Here is an 18675-nt window from a genome sequence, read left to right on the forward strand (position 1 = left end):
TTCTGGCCTGCTCGATCCAATGTTCCATGGTTTCCTCTCCTGCGGGGGTGGGAACAGTACCATATATGGTACGTAAACGACGGTAAGCATTGCTGTCACTTTGTGGTTTCACTGTTTTTTCTAGGATCTCACCCACTGCACGAATAATTGACTCAGGGGAACTGGTATTGGAACCAAGAGAAGGAAACAAAGCTTGTAAATCAGTTATAGACTTTCCCTCATCCATGAGAAACTTTGACAGCTTATCTGTGAATCCTACCGGGGCAGCAGGTGGTGAGTCACTTTCAGTGGAAACAACTATCTCCCAGACCTCCTCACCATCTCCAAGCATAAGTTTAGTAGGACAACGTGTGGCGTCTATGACTTCTCGACACTCACACAAAACGAATAGAGTAGTTGAGGTGGGTCCATGTCTGTTATCTCGAACACGCACTCTTCCAAAGGCTTTTACACTTTGTGCCGCTTCCTCAATTTGTGCCACTTCAGTAGTTGCTGGTACTCCAGTCAGCAGCAGTGCATGACTCGGGTCAATCCCTACCTCACTACACCAGCTGGCAAGTTCAGTTTGAAGGAGAGGGTTATTTCTGAAAGACATGCTTCAAGAGGTTACAAGTAAGTGCAAGAAAGGGTTAAATTTTCTTTTCCAATATCAACTTGAGGGTATTAACACAGATTTATGTCAGTCTTCTTTTAGGGTACCAGAGGAAAGAAGAGATTCCCCGTACTGGCCACCATTTTGTGTAGCGCCCCCTGCCCTACTTAGTTGTGTCAAGACTAAGATCTTTAGGGTGGAGCGACGGGTTCTTTAACTGGGGTCTCTCGACTATATGACTCTCACTACTCTGATACCTTAGCTCTTAACACACAATAAACAGAAACCTTTTAGAAAAAAAAAAACCCAATGTCAAGTATTTATTTTTTTGTAATATGGAATAGATTTAGATATGAATTATAGACTATATATATTTAATATTAAGTTGGAAATATGTATAACAATATATAGGTATGAATAACAATATATAGGTATGAATCACAATAATCAATATATATAATATAATAACCAAATGAGCACTTATTCAATTCAATTACACTCACTTACTGAGAAAACTCAATATAAACAGTTCAAATGTATCACACTGTAATACACAGTAATACCCAGCAATGAATAATTTCTCAAATGAAATATCTACACACTTACACTTTTAAGAATTGTTGTAACTGTGCAACTGTAAACTCTAAACAACCATTAAAGTACACAAAGTTTAAATGTGAACACAAAATATTAGTGGGCCCACTCACACACGTAAACAATCACACCCACAACCCCACCCGATGCAGGCCTGTGTTGTTGCTAGTGTGCGTTGTGGCCTTTGAAACTTGAAAATGGCCTCTTCACTCAAATGAGCCAAAACAAATTCAATAACAGCAGGTACCTGTGCTCCAGTGATCACTCAAACCACAACCGGAGACATCACACGATCCTCAGTGAATCTCGGTCCATTCCTCGCGACCCAAGGCAAACTGAACAGTCTTGATGAGGCGAGTTGTCCACGGAGTTCGTTTCACTCACGCAATCACTTGTTTACACGACTGTAACTGATCTCTCGAAGTGTCCCACGCAAAGTAATAGATAGCACAACACACTGCAATACACTGAATGCAGTATATTAGTCACTGCAGTCTATAACAACGCGAACAGGAGAGTCTGTATTTAAATGGTAAACGGCTCATCAACTGCTGATAAGACGAGTAAAGTGGTTTATTAACCCATCTGCTGGGTTAACATGAAGGCATAAACAAACAAAACACTTTCACATAAAACAAAACCCATATAACACGCGTTTAGCGGTTATCGCAACTCTTTCCTCTCTAGCGCGAGCGTATCTGCCACCGCTCTCTCTCGAACGCAGTTCGTCTCTCCTCTCTCATTTTGATTGACTCAATTAACCACCAATCACATTACACTCTCATATGCATGGGTGGGTTTAAAATAATAAGCATCCAATCACATAAAATACAATCAAACTAGACAGTAACCCGCACATGTTTTCCAAGTGCATTTAAACCAAACTTTAGCGTTTACACAGGGTTTCTTAAAGGGATACACACACATTTTCAGCTCACTTTAAAATGTGAATCTTTGTAAACAAAACACAGTTTAATGAATAGTTTTCTTAAACCTTATTATAAAACAAGCTGATATATATGAATTAGGACAGTTATTTAAAATGAACTTCTAAATAAGAGTAACTATAGCTTTTAAATAAACATATTACTAGTATTATAAACATGACTAGTAAGAGGGTTACACTTAAATGCAACTATATGAGGCTCAGCGGAGCACCGTCGGCTGACGCCACTGGTGTTTGAACAGAAACTGTCATATGAGACAGAGGTAGTGATAAACGCGATGTGCAAACATCTATTTGTGGTGGCCAATTTTAATTTTGTGGCGGACTGAGAAATAAATGATGTATGGGAATGTACAACAACGCTCTTACTTGTATGATGTCACAGCAGTATGCAGCGCAAATATAACGACACGCCTATTATCCCTCCCACTGCGAAGTGATACTAAACTCGATGGAAAAGCTAACCATGCCAAAGTGAGGTGAGCTGACCCGACCCAAACTAAACTAAACCGTGGGGTACTATGCAATGGAAAAGCGCAATAAGATGTTCTTAAGATTATCTTAAGTACTAGAGAATTTTTTTTAGTATATTAAGTACAAAATTAGTGCACGAAAATAGAGCACTTTAAGTACACTATGGAAGTGTACTTCTTTTTCACCTGGGGGATACAGTAAATAAGCTAAATTCCCAAAATGTGAGCGTGTTCCTTTAATGTAAATATATATTTTACCCTTAAATTAGCATTAAGTCTATTATTTTTGGGTAAATGCACTGTACTTGTATATTGCCTATATAGTCTTCTGGGTCCGGTTGCACCAGCTAGACGTAAAATATAAGAGTGTAATAGTTGTGCGTAAAGGGTTCATTATAGTTGTGTGTAGGTCCTACAGCTTAGCCGCATTGGTGTAGGTAACATGTCGGTTTTCGTATGCACTTCTGCGTAGTCGCCTGCGTCAACATGCAAATACACATGCAGACCGCTGGTAGTCAGTATCCACGCGTGTAACCACAGTAGAAGCTCAACCGCCAAAGAAGAAGCAGCTTGCCCAGTTAACCCACAAACGAAGAAGAACAGCAACTTGTGTATGTTTTGAGAAGACCAGCAATGATGGAAGTAAATAAACACTCCTCAACTTGGCCCATCTTTGTTCTCACTGGCGCTAACAGAAATACCTATGACACAGTTTTTTTTACCAGACAGGAAAGGTTCTAGTTGACCAGTCACAGTGCTTGCTGTCCGTGTAGAACTGACGCGCTGTTAAAGGAATAGTCTACTCATTTTCATTATTAAAATATGTTATTACCTTAAATAAGAATTGTTGATACATCCCTCTATCATCTGTGTGCGTGCACGTAAGCGCTGCGACGCTTCGATAGCATTTAGCTTAGCTCCATTCATTCAATGGTACCATTTAGAGATAAAGTTAGAAGTGACCAAACACTTCAACGTTTTTCCTATTTAAGACGAGTAGTTTTACGAGCAAGTTTGGTGGTACAAAATAAAACGTAGCGCTTTTCTAAGCGGATTTAAAAGAGGAGCTACATTTTATGGCGTAATAGCACTTTTGGGAGTACTTCGACTCGCCTCAGTAACACCCTCCCTCTCCCATTATGAGAGGGAGAAGGGGAGCGGACTTTTCAGGGGAGTCGAAGTACTCCCAAAAGTGCTATTACGCCATACAATATAGTTCCTCTTTTAAATCTGCTTAGAAAAGCGCTACGTTTTATTTTGTACCACCAAACTTGCTCGTATAACTACTCGTCTTAAATAGGAAAAACGTTGATGTGTTTGGTCACTTCAAACTCTATCTCTAAATGGTACCATTGAGTGAATGGGGCTAAGCTAAATGCTATCGAAGCGTCGCAGCGCGCTCCAGCGCTTACGTGCACGCACACAGATGATAGAGGGATGTATCAACAATTCTTAGTTAAGGTAATAACATATTTTAATATTGAAAATGAGTAGACTATTCCTTTAATAATTTGGCGAGGGCACGTCAGGCTACCCAAAGCTATGCTCAGGCTACGGATAACCTACAGCATAGCTATAACATGGGCTTAAATGGATAGTTCATCTTAAAATAAAATTTTTGTTTATAAGCATACCCCCAGGCCATCCAAGATGTAGGTGACTTTGTTTTTTCAGTAGAACACAAATATAGATTTTTAACTCCAATCGTTTCAGTCTGTAAGTTGTATAATGCGAGTGGATGGTAACAAAATCTGAGAGAAAAAAAACATACACAGACAAATCCAAATTAAACTCTGCGGCTCATGCAGACACATTGATGTCCTAAGACACGAAATGATTGGTTTGTGCGAGAAACCGAACACTATTTATATAATTTTTTACCTCTAATACAACACTATACCCAAAGCAATACGTGCCTACACATCACTGTCTGATTCCTGTAATGTTTAATGGCGGGTTGTGAAACAACTTCATAGGTGCATACCCCCACCTACTGTATCGGGAGCCCCGTATAGTGTATATGGGCCCTCATGCCGTGCACCCAATACAGTAGGTGGCGGTATGCACCTATGAAGTTGTTTCGCATCCCACCATTAAACATTACAAGAATCAGACGGTGATATGTATGTGCATATTGCTTTGGGTATAGTGTTGTATTAGAGGTAAAAATTTAGGGCTGCACGATATACCGCATGCGATTATGAATGTAATATTGTCAACTTTTCAGTGAACTACGGCTCTATGTAGTTAATGTCACTCCATCTAAAAGCAGCTAATAGTGATTTACTACTAATCAAGGAACCGGCTTCACTGAACAGAGGCGCGTGACAATCACATGCGATTTATCGTGCAGCCCTATAAAAAATGATATAAATACTGTTCGGTTTCTCCCACAAACATATTGTTTCGTGTCTTAGGACATTGAAGTGTCGTCACGAGCCGCAGGGTTTAATTTGGATCTCTGTGCATTTTTTCTCTCTCAGATTGTTTTACCATCCACTTGCATTATACGACTGACAGATTAAAAAGGTTGTAGTTACAAATCTACATTTGTGTTCTACTGAAAAAACAAAGTCACCTAAATCTTAGATGGCCTGGGGGTAAGCTGACAAACATTAAAAATTAATTTTAAGATGAACTATCCCTTAAAGGGACTACACCGTAGCTAGGCCGTAGGTAATCCGTAGCCTGTGCGTAGCTTTGCATAGAAATTTTAATTATAAAATTGCCAAAATTTTAACAGCGCGTGACGCGTCAGATCTACAAGGTCCACAAGCGCTGTGATTGGTCCACTAGAATCCTTCCCGTCAGCTAAAAAAAATCCTGCGTCATAGGTATAGACGGTTTCATCGGACGCACAAAATATGCGTCTGGATCCGACCTTTACTTCCGGTTTCGTTTTTTTAATGGTCTGACTAGTTGCTAAACTGATCTCTTGAACAAATGCCTCGTCGAAAATAACAAATGTTTTGGTTTCCTATGTAATCTATGTGTTGTTGTTTTTTTGCTTGTTATATAAATAAACTAAGTTTAAAGAACTTTGTTGTTATTTGTTCTTAGCGGAGTTTACCGGAAGTTACGCGCGGACCACGACAGCCGCTTGTTTATGTTGTTACTGCTGAAACATTCTATATCCGTTTGCGATGGTGAGAACAAAGAAGGGTCAATTTGAGGAGTGATTTAACTCAAACTGCAAAAAAAGTCATTGGCTTTTTATTTCCATCACTGCTAGTCTTTTCAAAACATACACAACAAGCTGCTGTTTCTTCTTCATTTGTGGGTTAACTGAGCAAGCTGCTACTTCTTTGGCACGCAAAAGTACATATGAAAACTGACGCGTAGCCTACGCTCGTCAGATCGCATAACATTATAACAGGAATAGGTACGTAAAGAAACGATGGTGTTGTAGAAATGTAGTAAAGTAAAAGTACAGATAATTTGTTGCAAAATGTAACAAAGTAAAAGTCAAAAGTATGTACTATAGATTATACTTAAAGGAATAGTCTACTCATTTTCAATATTAAAATATGTTATTACCTTAACTAAGAAGAGTTGATACATCCCTCTAGCATCTTAGTGCGTGCACATAAGCGCTGGAGCGCGCTGCTACACTTCGATAGCATTTAGCTTAGCCCCATTCATTCAATGGTACCACTCAGAGATAAAGTTAGAAGTGACCAAACACATCAACGTTTTTCCTATTTAAGACGAGTAGTTATACGAAAAAGTTTGGTGGTACAAAATAAAACGTAGCGCTTTTCTAAGCGGATTTAAAAGAGGAACTATATTGTATGGTGTAATAGCACTTTTGGGAGTACTTCAACTCGCCTGAAAAATCTGCTCCCCTTCTCCCTCTCATAGGGGCTGTTTACACTTGGTATTAAGATGTGTTTTCATCGATCGGATCACAAGTGGACGAGAGAGACACATTACGTTTACACCTGGTATTTAAATCCGTCTCTTTTGTCCACTTTCGACCGCTTTTGTGCTGAATACTATGAGGGGGTGGTCTGTCAGACGGTGGGCGATCTCTCTGCTGTCATTCAAACACGAGCGGGAGTAATTATGAGTTTAAATGGACGCAAACTAGTATTATGTCGGAGTGCAGTGCTTATTTAGCAAGTAAACATGCTGCACAGTGTTTTGTACATGAGTATGTAAGAGCTTTCTTTGAATTTTCAGCGCAATTGATGAAATAGGATCGCGCAACTTTCACATGCTTTCAAAACGAAACTACGGAGATCAGCCGCTTAGTTTTATCAGTGAAAGGCTAAAAATAGCGCTATTCACCGAATGTTCACGCCAGAAGTCAAAAAAGACGTAAAACTTGTGTTTAATACCTCAGATTAGATAAATGGGCAGAGAGAAGGCGGTCGCGTGTGGCTGTTCGAACGCATTCAACCACATGTGCGTTCCGCAACTCCAAAGCGATCCGATCGAAAGTGGTTTCGACCACCTCTGGATGTGGTTGAAAGTGGTCGAAAGTGGACGAGCTCAAAACGTTTTGAACACCATTTACACCTGGCATTAACGTCGCCCACTTGTGATCTGATCGACGAAAACACATGTTAATGTCAAGTGTAAACAACCTCATAATGGGAGAGGGAGAGTGTTACTGCGCCGAGTCGAAGTACTCCCAAAAGTGCTATTACGCCATAAAATATAGTTCCTCTTTTAAATCCGCTTAGAAAAGCGCTACGTTTTATTTTGTACCACCAAACTTTTTTGTATAACTACTCGTCTTAAATAGGAAAAACATTGATGTGTTTGGTCACTTCTAACTTTATCTCTGAGTGGTACCATTGAATGAATGGGGCTAAGCTAAATGCTATCGAAGTTAAGCAGCGCGCTCCAGCGCTTACGTGCACGCACTAAGATGATAGAGGGATGTATGAACTGTTCTTAGTTAAGGTAATAACATATTGTAATATTGAAAATGAGTAGACTATTCCTTTAAGTAAAGTACAAATACATGGAAAATTTACTTAAAATAAAATACTTCATTAACTTAGGCCGGTGACACACTGGAAGCGTGGCACAAGCGTCTCAGCTGCGTGGCGTGTCCGTTTTTAATTCGGCTCCCATGTTAACAGGTTAGAGCTTGCAGAGTGCCTGCTTGAGATGTGCATCTCAGGCGCGGCTCGAGCTGTGCGGAAAACGAGTGCATGCTAGAAATAGAACCGACGCCTTTTTTCATGTGACACGCAAGCCTGTTGGAAGCGTTTCCAGGCAAAATAGAATAGGAAAATATGTTTAAATTTAATTTTGTACACAAATACATAATAATTAATGACATTTTGATGTTTGAAAGTCTATAGATTGACATATATTCAGATATAAGTGTAATTTAAATTTATATATATATATCGATTTTCAAATATTGCACCTGTTAACGGTGTCCTTTATCAGTAGGCATTATATTTATGCCTGGTCTGTCGGCGACATCCCTCTATGTCACCTACTGCAGCTGTAGCGCGCCAGTGTGTCAGCGGCCTTAAGGGCGATTTATAGTCGTGCGTAGGTCCTACGGCGTAGCAGCGACGGCGTAGGTTCCGCGTCAGTTTTCATTTATACTTGTGGGTCGCCGTCCGCGTCGACGTGCAAACACACGCGAAACCGCTGGTTGGCAGTAATCACGCGTGTAACCACAGTAGCAGCAGAAGTCGTCACAGAAGAAGAAGCTAAGCAAGTAAACCCACAAACGAAGAAGAAATAGCAACTTGTTGTGTATAATTTGAGAAGACCAGCAATGATGGAAGTAAATAAACAGCGACTTATGTTTCAGTTTGAGTTAAATCACTCCTCAACTTGGCTCATCTTTGTTTTCACCGTCTCAAACGGAAATACCTATGACGCAGTTTTTTTTACCTGACAGGAGGGGTTCTGGTGGACCAATCACAGCGCTTACGGCCCGCGTAGAGCCGACGCGCTGTTAGAAATTTTGTGAGGTGCGCGTCAGGCTACGCAGAGCTACGCACAGGCTACGGATAGCCTACGCCGTAGCTACGCCGTAGGACCTACGCATGACTATAAATCGCCCTTTACATTTTACCACTGCCTAACAGGATGTTAGATACCTAACTGCACCAGAAGTGGACATGCACAAAGTTGACAAGTCCCGCCCAAAAAACACGGAAGCATGATAATCCCCTATTACTTGACGTTGTGAAGACCACCCACCGATTGAAAAAGAAATTGGCTATTAACACATATGTTTGTTAAGAAACGTATATCTGATCCTCATTTACATTTTTATATTAAAAGCCTATATTATATATAAGCCTATATTTATCAATGCGCGTGTGGACAAACATACAAACATTCTATAACCACCGCACCGCAGTAAATTGGTGCATTACCATCGCGGTGGTTAAATACTGTCACCGTTAACAGCTGTAATATACTGTATATATACATACATACATACACACTACTGTGCAAAAGTCTTTGACCAGCTTTGTTGGACCACCTTGTCCAAACTGAGCTAACTTTAGTTTGCTCTGTACTGCATCCCACTTGAAAAAAACTAACAGCTTTTCTCTCTGCCTTTTTGTTTATAGGTGCTTCTTGGGCATTAATTCGGAGACAGGCAGAAAGGACAGAAACAACAAGCTGCAAGTCTGTACACTGATTAGAAAACTTATGACTTGAATGGATGTCAGTCTAGTGTGTCACAAATACTAGTTCTTTGTTTAGCTAGAGGCGATTGTACACTTTGTACTCTTACAATGTTCTATATCAGGAGTCTCCAACGTGGTGCCCATGGGCAGCAGGTAGCCCGCACAGAGAGGTGCCCACCAAATCACATTCTATTAATAGTCTCAATTGTAATATTTGTTGATTACATATTTTTTATATTGACTTGGCTTGGTTTACATATGTTACAATTTTAAACAATACAAAAACATATCAAAAAATACAATGAAATAAAATCAACAAGTAAAACAAAAAAAGTTTTGAGTAGACTATATCAAAAGTTAGCCCTCCAGAATGTTTTATCCATTGTGGTAGTCCTTGCTCACAAAAAGGTTGGAGACCCCTGTTCTATATTGTGTCTGTTACATAAAGATACATGAAGAAATTAGTGAATGTCAGTCTACATTGTAAAAATAAAATATTTGTTGCACTTATTTTTTAAGTTTAATTAACTCTAAATTACAATTTATTTAAACTTTCTTGACTAGTGAAGAGTTGCTATAATTTATAAAAAATAAAGTTGAAATAACTTAAGCTAACTACTTTAATTTTATAATTTATAGCAACTCTTCATTAGTCAAAAAAGTTAAATGAATTATAAATTCAAGTTGATTAAATTGAAAAATGTAAGTTCCGTTTTTTACAGTGTAGAGCGGGGTGGGCATTCCTGGTCTTTGAGGGCCACTGTCCTGCAAAGTTTAGCTCCAACCCTAATCAAACACACCTCAATGTCATTTCCAAGTCATACTGAAGCCTTTGATTGAGATTTTCAGGTGTGTTTGATTAGGGTTGGAGCTAAACTTTGCAGGACAGTGGCCTTCAAGGACCTGGAATGACCACCCCTGCTGTAGAGTGTAAGCAGTGTTCCAATGCACGAAAGGAAATATTATTCTGTGTAGTTATTATTCTGATGTTATTTATACTATCTGAGATAGTCAATGAATAATATGTAATAATAATATGTAATAATATGTTATGTACAAAATAAAAGTATGAAATCGATTGTTTTTGTGTTTATTTGAATTTAACATCTTTTTAATTTTAATATATTGATATAGCCAGTAACATTACAGTGAACACTGTAATTCTACAGCAGACTACTGCTAAATAGCAGTCCATGAACTGTAACTTAATGACTAAATACATTTATTCTATGGGATAATGCTGCTATATCACAGTAATCTAAAATACATTACTTGTAATTTCACAGTAAAATAACGTAATATTACAGTAACATACTGCTAAATCACAGTAATATGGAGGACTAACTACTGTAAGATCACGGTATACAGCTGTCATTTCACAAGTATTTACTGTAAAAATGACACAGTAACATACTGTGAAAGTACAGTACCTGCATAACAGTAATTTACTGTGAAGTTACATACTGTACCTTCCTGTGAAAGTAATGCAACTGGTTGCCAGTAATTTACTGTGAATTTACAGTCAATCTTTTTACAGTGTGATGTATGGAAACATGTTGGCGGGTATGTTTATTTTTATTTGGTTGGTATAGGTTTATCATTCATGGCTCAGAAAACTTCTCAGTTATGAGAAACATTATCTCAGATGTTTCGCCTTAAATTGTGTAAGATGAATAAAAGCAGACACAAATTAGAGAATGAGTGACATACAGAAATATAAGTTAGATATTAAATATAGAGGGCGGAAAAACTTATGAGAAAAATATGAGAAGCGAAACATTTGCCTACGGAGAAAAACCTCTTTATTTAATCTTATCGTTGTGAGATGAATGTGATATATTGGTAATCTCATGAATTTTACTGGTGATTTCTTTTTCAACAATAGGATGATGATTTTCCTTTGATATTTATACATATAATACAACACAATTTGTGTCTGTTACAATAATTCTTGTCTATTGCCATAATCTATTTATTTTTTATATATTTACTACATTTGACGTTAATAGTTTATCCAAAACTAAAAAATTCTTCCTCTATTTACTGACACACACGTTGTTTTATATTTCTCTCTTCCATGAACAACAAATGATCTCATGCAAAATGCGAGCTCCTCTTTTCCATAAAACTAAATTGTATTGAGCTACAAAAAGATCATAAACATCTATTAAACTCACACACCACATCGTCTAAAATCATATAAAAGCTTTGTGTAAGGAACAGACAGAAATTTACTTTCCTCTCCACTAAATCGCTGAAATATGCCAACATTCATTACAAAACATACAAAAGTATAGCAGTCATTCACGGGAAACACGAAACAATGTTTAATAACAAACACGAGAGTGATCTGAATTTACATTTTTCCCTTTAAAGTAGCCATAAAGTATTTATTATTTGGGACATTAAGGGCCATATCATACACCCGACGCAAGTGTTTATTGCTAGTTTCTACACGACACAGTTATCATTTTCACGTCCAGTTGTTTAAATACAGTAGCAAATGCATTTGCACCCATTTGTGCGCCCATGGGTGTTCTGGTCTAAAAATGAGGTTTGTTCAGGCGCATTGTTGGCGCATTGCTAAAATAGACTACACCATTGACAAACTAAAACCTGACTTAAAGTCTAAAGTCAAAAGTCAATGACGCAATACTATTTTTGTTATTTTAAGTGCACATTGTATGCACCTATAAACGAGACGACAACACCCGTTTGCATACACACATGGACAGCACAAAAATGTTTTTAAATATAAAAATGATAGCATTAAATTAAGTAAAGTACACGTTAAGTATTTTAATGTGTTTGCAATTGTTGTTATAAACTTTTGAGACGTTTGTGAATGATGGTTGCACACCGGCCTGTTATTGTGTCGACATCTCACAAAGCGAAACATGATTGGTTGCTTTACATGTCAGTATGGGTGGTCCTTGGCCATTCACAGCTACCATGGTTCCCGCGAGACTAACAAGGCCCACACAGTGGACTTTCTCTTTTGCAATATCATCATTTGATGATACAATGCTTTAAATGAGAGAAAAATACTCTAAAGTTTAGTTAAGGCGGCAAAACATTGATAAGACATCTAAAATAAAAACAAAACACAGATTAAAATGTTTTTGATCACAACAGGGACTCTGATGTCATCTGAAATAATAAATAAATAATAAACATCACTTACATAATCTGAGTCGGCTTTGGAGTCGTAGTACTGGATGTCGTTTTCCTGAAATTAAACAGAAATATTAATGACATTTGTTCATAATTACTACATTGAAAACTTTCAATTCCCATGAATAAACTTTTGATGTTTGATTTCATTCACCTGTCTTTGTTTTAAAGTTTCATGTAAGGCACAAAAGACCCTTATTAGCTCATTTGTTCGTTAACAAAATGAAAAAATAATAAAATTACGATCTTGACCCAAGGCTGCTGCTGTCATGTGCTATTAAATGTCCATCTGATCCTTCCTGATGTCGTTTTGTTTGTATTGCAGAATCTCTGTCTTTAGTTTTTCTTTCCACTGATTTAAGGATTTGTTGCAGGTACATAACATCACATTTAGTTATTTAGGCACAAGATGATGACTGCTTATTGATGAATTACACATCTGCTCACAAAGCATAAGGATTTATGTGTTAAATGAGATGTGATACAAAACATAACCCATCACATTATCTTGTCTTAACTTTTTAATGTCCAATAATAAGATATTATCACAAATGTTCCTTATCTTGTTTGCTTCACATTTTATGTTTGTTATTAAAATTATGGCAATATCATTTCATACACTATGACTGAATATAAAGTTATGGTTAAGGTTTTACAACTCTGTCTCTTATTCATATCATCGTTCTGTCATATATATATATATATATATATATATAAAACACCTTAAATCAGTTAGTTGTTAAACTGAGAGTCATTTCAATATTTATTCAAGGCTGAGTTTCACACAGCATTATCACAACATTATCACACAGGCTTTATTGGGTAAAGTCTTTAAAATATTAATTTATTATGCACGTTTTCACCATCAGAGCTTGTTTGTATCAACTCGGACTCGTAATTGAGTAATTTCCTTCATTATAAATAGCTTATTTTAGTAGCTAGCAACATGAGAAAAACAAAAATGGCTTTCAATACGACAAATGTGTGTAAAATATGATTATTTGGTCAACCCTGTCAATCTTTTAATGCTGTTGATAATTTAATAGTTGAATCTTAAAACTACATAAGAGTTCTCAAGACGAATGCTGGATTATAATTGCGATAACAACCTGCTGACTGTACATTATACTGCTTATTACACATTTTGATTTAAAAAAAATTTGATTTGCTAATTTTTACTTTCGGTTTTAAGTAGGGATGCACTGATTTTATTATTTTATTATTATTATTATTTTGGTGGGGGGGGCGATACTGATTTAAACAGACAACTATTGGCCGATACGGATACTAAAAACTTGTGTACAATACTATACAGTGGGCCTATTAGGTAGTTTATTTCTGCATCAAATTATTTTTACTGATCATGGATTGGATCTATTTAACATTTAACTGACCAACAGAACAGAAGAGACACAAAGTAAGATAAAATGTTGCAGATATTTGGTGTTTTTCCGAGATTTTAAAAAAGCCCAGACCGCAGACATTTTCCCCAATACTCTTACTCTGACCGCATGCCTCACGTGAATGAATAATCTCTCATGTGATCAAATATGTGATTTACAATTTTTCCCCCATCGCATGTCTGAAAAACTGTAATTTGTACAGATTTTATTTTGTTTTGGGAAGTATTTCATTATTTTGATAATTCTTAAAAAAAATGCTGGATTATAGCCTGGTCCAACCAGACTCTTGTACACTCATTTCATTTGTACAGAGAGTCTGGCCACGCTCCATTGCAAAGCGTTACTTCCGTTAAGGAGGGTCCTCTGTTGAAGTTTAAAACTATTAGATCTGCCCAGAGTCACTCAGGATCTGCCATAGGCAATCGCTAATATGTGGTCGTGACGTATATCATGCACCGAAACCGCCTGGAAACAACAACTACGAATAATCAGACCAACAAAACTTAGCAAACCTGGTTCTTGCTCCAGCTTTAACTTCCGTATATTCGGCAGTTTTGCAACAACGGACCCCATCTGTTCGCTGATTGTACCTGCAGATTTTTGCCAAAGAAAACAAAACTCTACACAGCAGTCCCAGACTTTGTACTTAAGCGAAATGAAAATTAAGCGGAAGCACGTAGGAGGGCGGAGCCAGGCTAGCTGGATTATGCAACAGACATGCAATTTTTTGCCTTCACATAGTTAATCAATAAACAATCAGTATTGGCCTTTCTAGTGCTATTGTCAATAAGCCAATGGTTTCAAATTAATCAGAAATCATCTGATACATAACAGCGGCCGATACATCGGTGCATCAATAGTTTAAAGATTTGGTTTAATCATTTGAAAATATAAAGTCACACATAAATATATTAAAAGATATATTTATATTTATTTTTTTGTGTAATATTAAACTGTACCTGTCAAAATGATTTGCAGCATCCGAGTTACTGTGTATTATTAGTTTTAAGAGGTAGTTTCTGATAAGAACAAACGTTGAAATGTTGTGTCTGGCTAATCAGAATTATGCATTTTACCATGGGTTCACAACAGCCGCGTTTGAGGCGTCAAATTTGCATCTACCGCGTCTAGTTTGCCGCTTGAACAATTTGAGTTTACTCGCTTCATTTGCGTGTTAAAGCCGCGCATGAAATTCTAGTCATCGAGACATTCACGTGGAAATTCGCGTCATGGGAGGGGCTTCTGCGACTGTGCTCGCTTCCTGTAGTCACCTCCTGATTGGTTAACGCGGCGCGCTTTTCAGCCAAAGTTCAAATGTTTTAACTCGCGTGTTTGCCGCGGCAACGCTCAATTCGCGAACTTCACGCCGTGAGACCTCCAGACATGCCTCAACGGGTCTTTACATAAATTTACTTAAAATTGAAATCACTCGCCCTTGACGCCTCTACCGCTGCTGGTGTGAACGCAGCATAAGAGTCCAGTGTAATAAATATTTATAATATTTAAAAACGACAGTATGTAACCGCTCTGACCAGGACCAAAAACCCACTGGCTTTTGTTACAAATATTATTTTTATGTTGGTGTGTAATTGATATTTTCTTAATAATTTCTTGGTATGCTAACTTTAATTATCGCACTGTAACTTGTTTTTTTCCACAAAATTCAATGCAGAATCCCAAATGTATGTATATTTACTAGATCACTGCATTTGTCAGAAATACTTCATGATTCACATTCACTTTACTTTCATTACATTTCATCACGCACCTGCCTATGTTCTAAACTACAGAGTGAAAATATTTCACAAGTTTAATATTAGAAAACTATAAAGCAGTGTTTAATTTTTCTCCAAAATACAAGACACGACTCTGACGGAACGATTTGAAATAGACCAGGCGATGTTCCGAAATATCAGGATGTAATTTGTCACGTTTTTGTGACAAACAGTACAAAGGATCCAAATGTTACCGAAATGAGCTATGTTTTGGCTGTGAATGGTGCCGTTTGGAATCACAGACAGACGGGCTTTCATTCTGCATGGATAAACATCAGCGTGCTGAAGTATCTCTAAGCAGACCGGGGATGTAATGTTGCGCCGTATGACTGATTGTTGCGTAGGACTGTTTAAACTGGTTTAGAGCGGCATATTCGTCTCTCTTAACACCGGCGAGCTGACATGCATTTCTCCAGGGGTCTGCTCTCCTCCCTCTCTACACCTCTTTCCACTTCCTGTTTGTAAGGCGAACACCATCTCAAGGGGGAAAATGTCTCAGCCTTTCTGTGCCAAAATCTCTCTTATATGTATTTTTCCTTATAAAGTGAGACTGCTACTGTTTGTGTAGTTGTGTATTACGGTATGCATGACCTAGCTAACCTACTACATTTGGCAAAATTTGCAGCGCACCTGTATTTCATAGATAGAGAAATGTGCAGTGCTTAACGCATGCATACTGCAGAAACTAGTAGTATGCTATTTTGAAGACAGCTTTCTCTATCTCTCTCGTTCTCCATCCATTCTTGTTCTATTCTTCTGTCTCCTTAGAGCCAATACAAATGAAGCAGATGCCAATGTCACCGTGACGACAGCAGCATCTGAACTGGTCGCAAGGGAAGAACGGTCAAAAACGCTGACGAATCCACACAACTGTGCAACTCGCACAAGCATAGTCGCAAAGGCACACAAGGAGTGGCGGCATTCTCCCGGGACACTGTCTGAGAGAGGACGATCAACAGATAGAGACCGAAATAGAGCGAGAGAGAGCTTGCAATTCCTTTAAATCAAAAAGGCAGCCAATCGTGAGCAATGACCCCTCAGTCAGACCTCTCTCTCGGCCCCTCTGGGTCTCTCCGGAAAGACAGAACCACAATCTCAAGCTTTTTAATTCCCCACGAATCCCAAACGCATACCAACATACCCATTGTCAGATATTTTATAAGTTATTTTAACCTAAAGCTGATTTTATTAGATTGTATACATTACACAAGACAATTAATGTGATTACGTCTAACGCTAAATTAATGAATATTGTTAGTAGTAATATGTTTGGATATAATCATGCTTTTCAGAAAGGTCATATAGGTAAACTTCTGCTCAAGGTGATGGCACAACGTGCTTAAGTTAATAGAATAATCGCTATGTTAAATGTATTTTTATAAATATATATCACCTGTGGAAGGCGTAAGGCAATGGAGGAGAAGGAGGTGTGGCTTTGGACGGTGATTTGGAGGAAGGGTGGTACCGTATGCCTTCAACGCTATCAGGCTAAATTTAGCATTTTTCTAATCACTGACTGCACCTTTAAATTGACGAAGAAAAAACTTGACCTTGAAAAGCATAGCATAGAGATAAATTATATATTATATAAATTATATATTTTTAGAGATAACATTTTTTCCACAGATACACTGTCAGAATAAAAAGTTTAAAATTGTACCTTTTCTGTCACTGGGGTGGTACCCTCAAAGGTTAAGTTTTGTACCTGGACCTATTGTGTACCTTTTAAGGACCAATTTTGTACCAAATAAATGTTAGTGGTACAAAGCATTTAACTGTACCTTTAAAGGTACAAAATAGGTGCTTAAGGTATAATATTGTACCCCAAAAGGTACAACATTTCAAAACTGAACCTTTAAGGGTACCACCCCAGTGACAGAAAAGGTACAATTTTAAACTTTTTTCTGACAGTGTACTGATGGCAGATTTTTCAGACTGATATCTACCGATACTAATCGTTTGGTGGTTATATTAACGTGCATTAATTAAATTCCCAATATTATAATTACTGAATGTTATTCATTCATATAATGACCCTGACGAGTTAACTCGTCAATTAAAAGAAAATGCTTCCCTTCCAATGACGAGTATTTCTGGCAATCCGTAATACTGCTGTTATCCACCAGGTGGATATAAAACCCGGAAGTATTGTCCTAGGGCAAACAGCTGTATGTCCATGTATGTTTTGCTTTTTTCAGCTTTTTGCTCAAAATTTTGTGTTTTTAAAGAAACCTTCCCATATTTGAAAGGTGAAAAAAAAATTTATTTGAAAGCAGATGAACTGTTTTTTTCATTTGGTATATCGTATGTTTATATATTTAAAGAAGAACATTTTCTGGAAGACATTAAACTTGGAAATCATGAAAAATGCTGGCGTTGGCTGGCAACTTTAAAAAAGAAAAACACTGGCGGGGAAAGAGTTAATATTGAACATTAAACTAGTTATGTTTCTTTGTGTGTGTGTGTTTTACACAGGGTGCGTGTGAAGCGTCTAGTGCAGTAGTATGGAGGTGCTTGTAGTTAGTGCATGTTGTATGCTGCTTTCTGCTTGCAACTTCTGCTTTTAGCTACTGCCGCTGGCTAGCCCCCTCACAGGTGGTGAAAAGAGGAGCCGAGAGTGTAAGTCTCCTCCGCCAGTACACAGCCTCTCCACCACCAAGACTTTTGCAGTGCCTCCTTGCGGCCACACATGGTAACTGGGTACCTTGCAGTCCCAGGCTAAACTGCAAGGGATCTCAGAGCAGCAGTGGGCCCTAGAGATGTGGTGTGCAGGCCCACCACATGGTGGACATGCCCTGACTCCTGTCAACCACTGCCCCAGCTATGGGTAAATAGCCCCACTGCCTTATGGGCAGTCTCTTTGAACCAAGGCTAAGGGAGCACACCCCAACAGAAAAGCAATGCGCTGGCGGTGCGCAATAGACGGGCCTAAATAGAACTAGGTCCCGGCAGCCTCCTGCAGCCAGGATGGGGAGCTGGTCGTCCTGGGCCCACCCATGCCACCAGACCTACCTCATCATGGTGAAGATAGTGCGACTGGGGAGAGCGCACCCCCTATAGCACTTTAAAAATCCTTGCGCAGGTATCCACCTCTGACC

The 18675-nt window shown here is 38.2% G+C and overlaps 1 protein-coding gene across 2 annotated transcripts in view; it reads right to left on the minus strand.

Annotated features, from left to right (window-relative positions):
• Window positions 1–18675, minus strand: part of cacna2d2a (calcium channel, voltage-dependent, alpha 2/delta subunit 2a) — a 256533-nt gene that overhangs the window by 112337 nt on the left and 125521 nt on the right. For both annotated transcript variants that reach the window (XM_055213696.2, XM_055213695.2), the window contains exon 5: window positions 12410–12454. In XM_055213696.2, coding sequence (XP_055069671.2) covers window positions 12410–12454 — 45 coding nt within the window. The remainder of the gene's footprint in view (window positions 1–12409; window positions 12455–18675) is intronic.

This window comes from Misgurnus anguillicaudatus, chromosome 8, assembly GCF_027580225.2.
Source record: "Misgurnus anguillicaudatus chromosome 8, ASM2758022v2, whole genome shotgun sequence".
In the NCBI taxonomy this organism is placed as follows: Eukaryota; Metazoa; Chordata; class Actinopteri; order Cypriniformes; family Cobitidae; genus Misgurnus; species Misgurnus anguillicaudatus.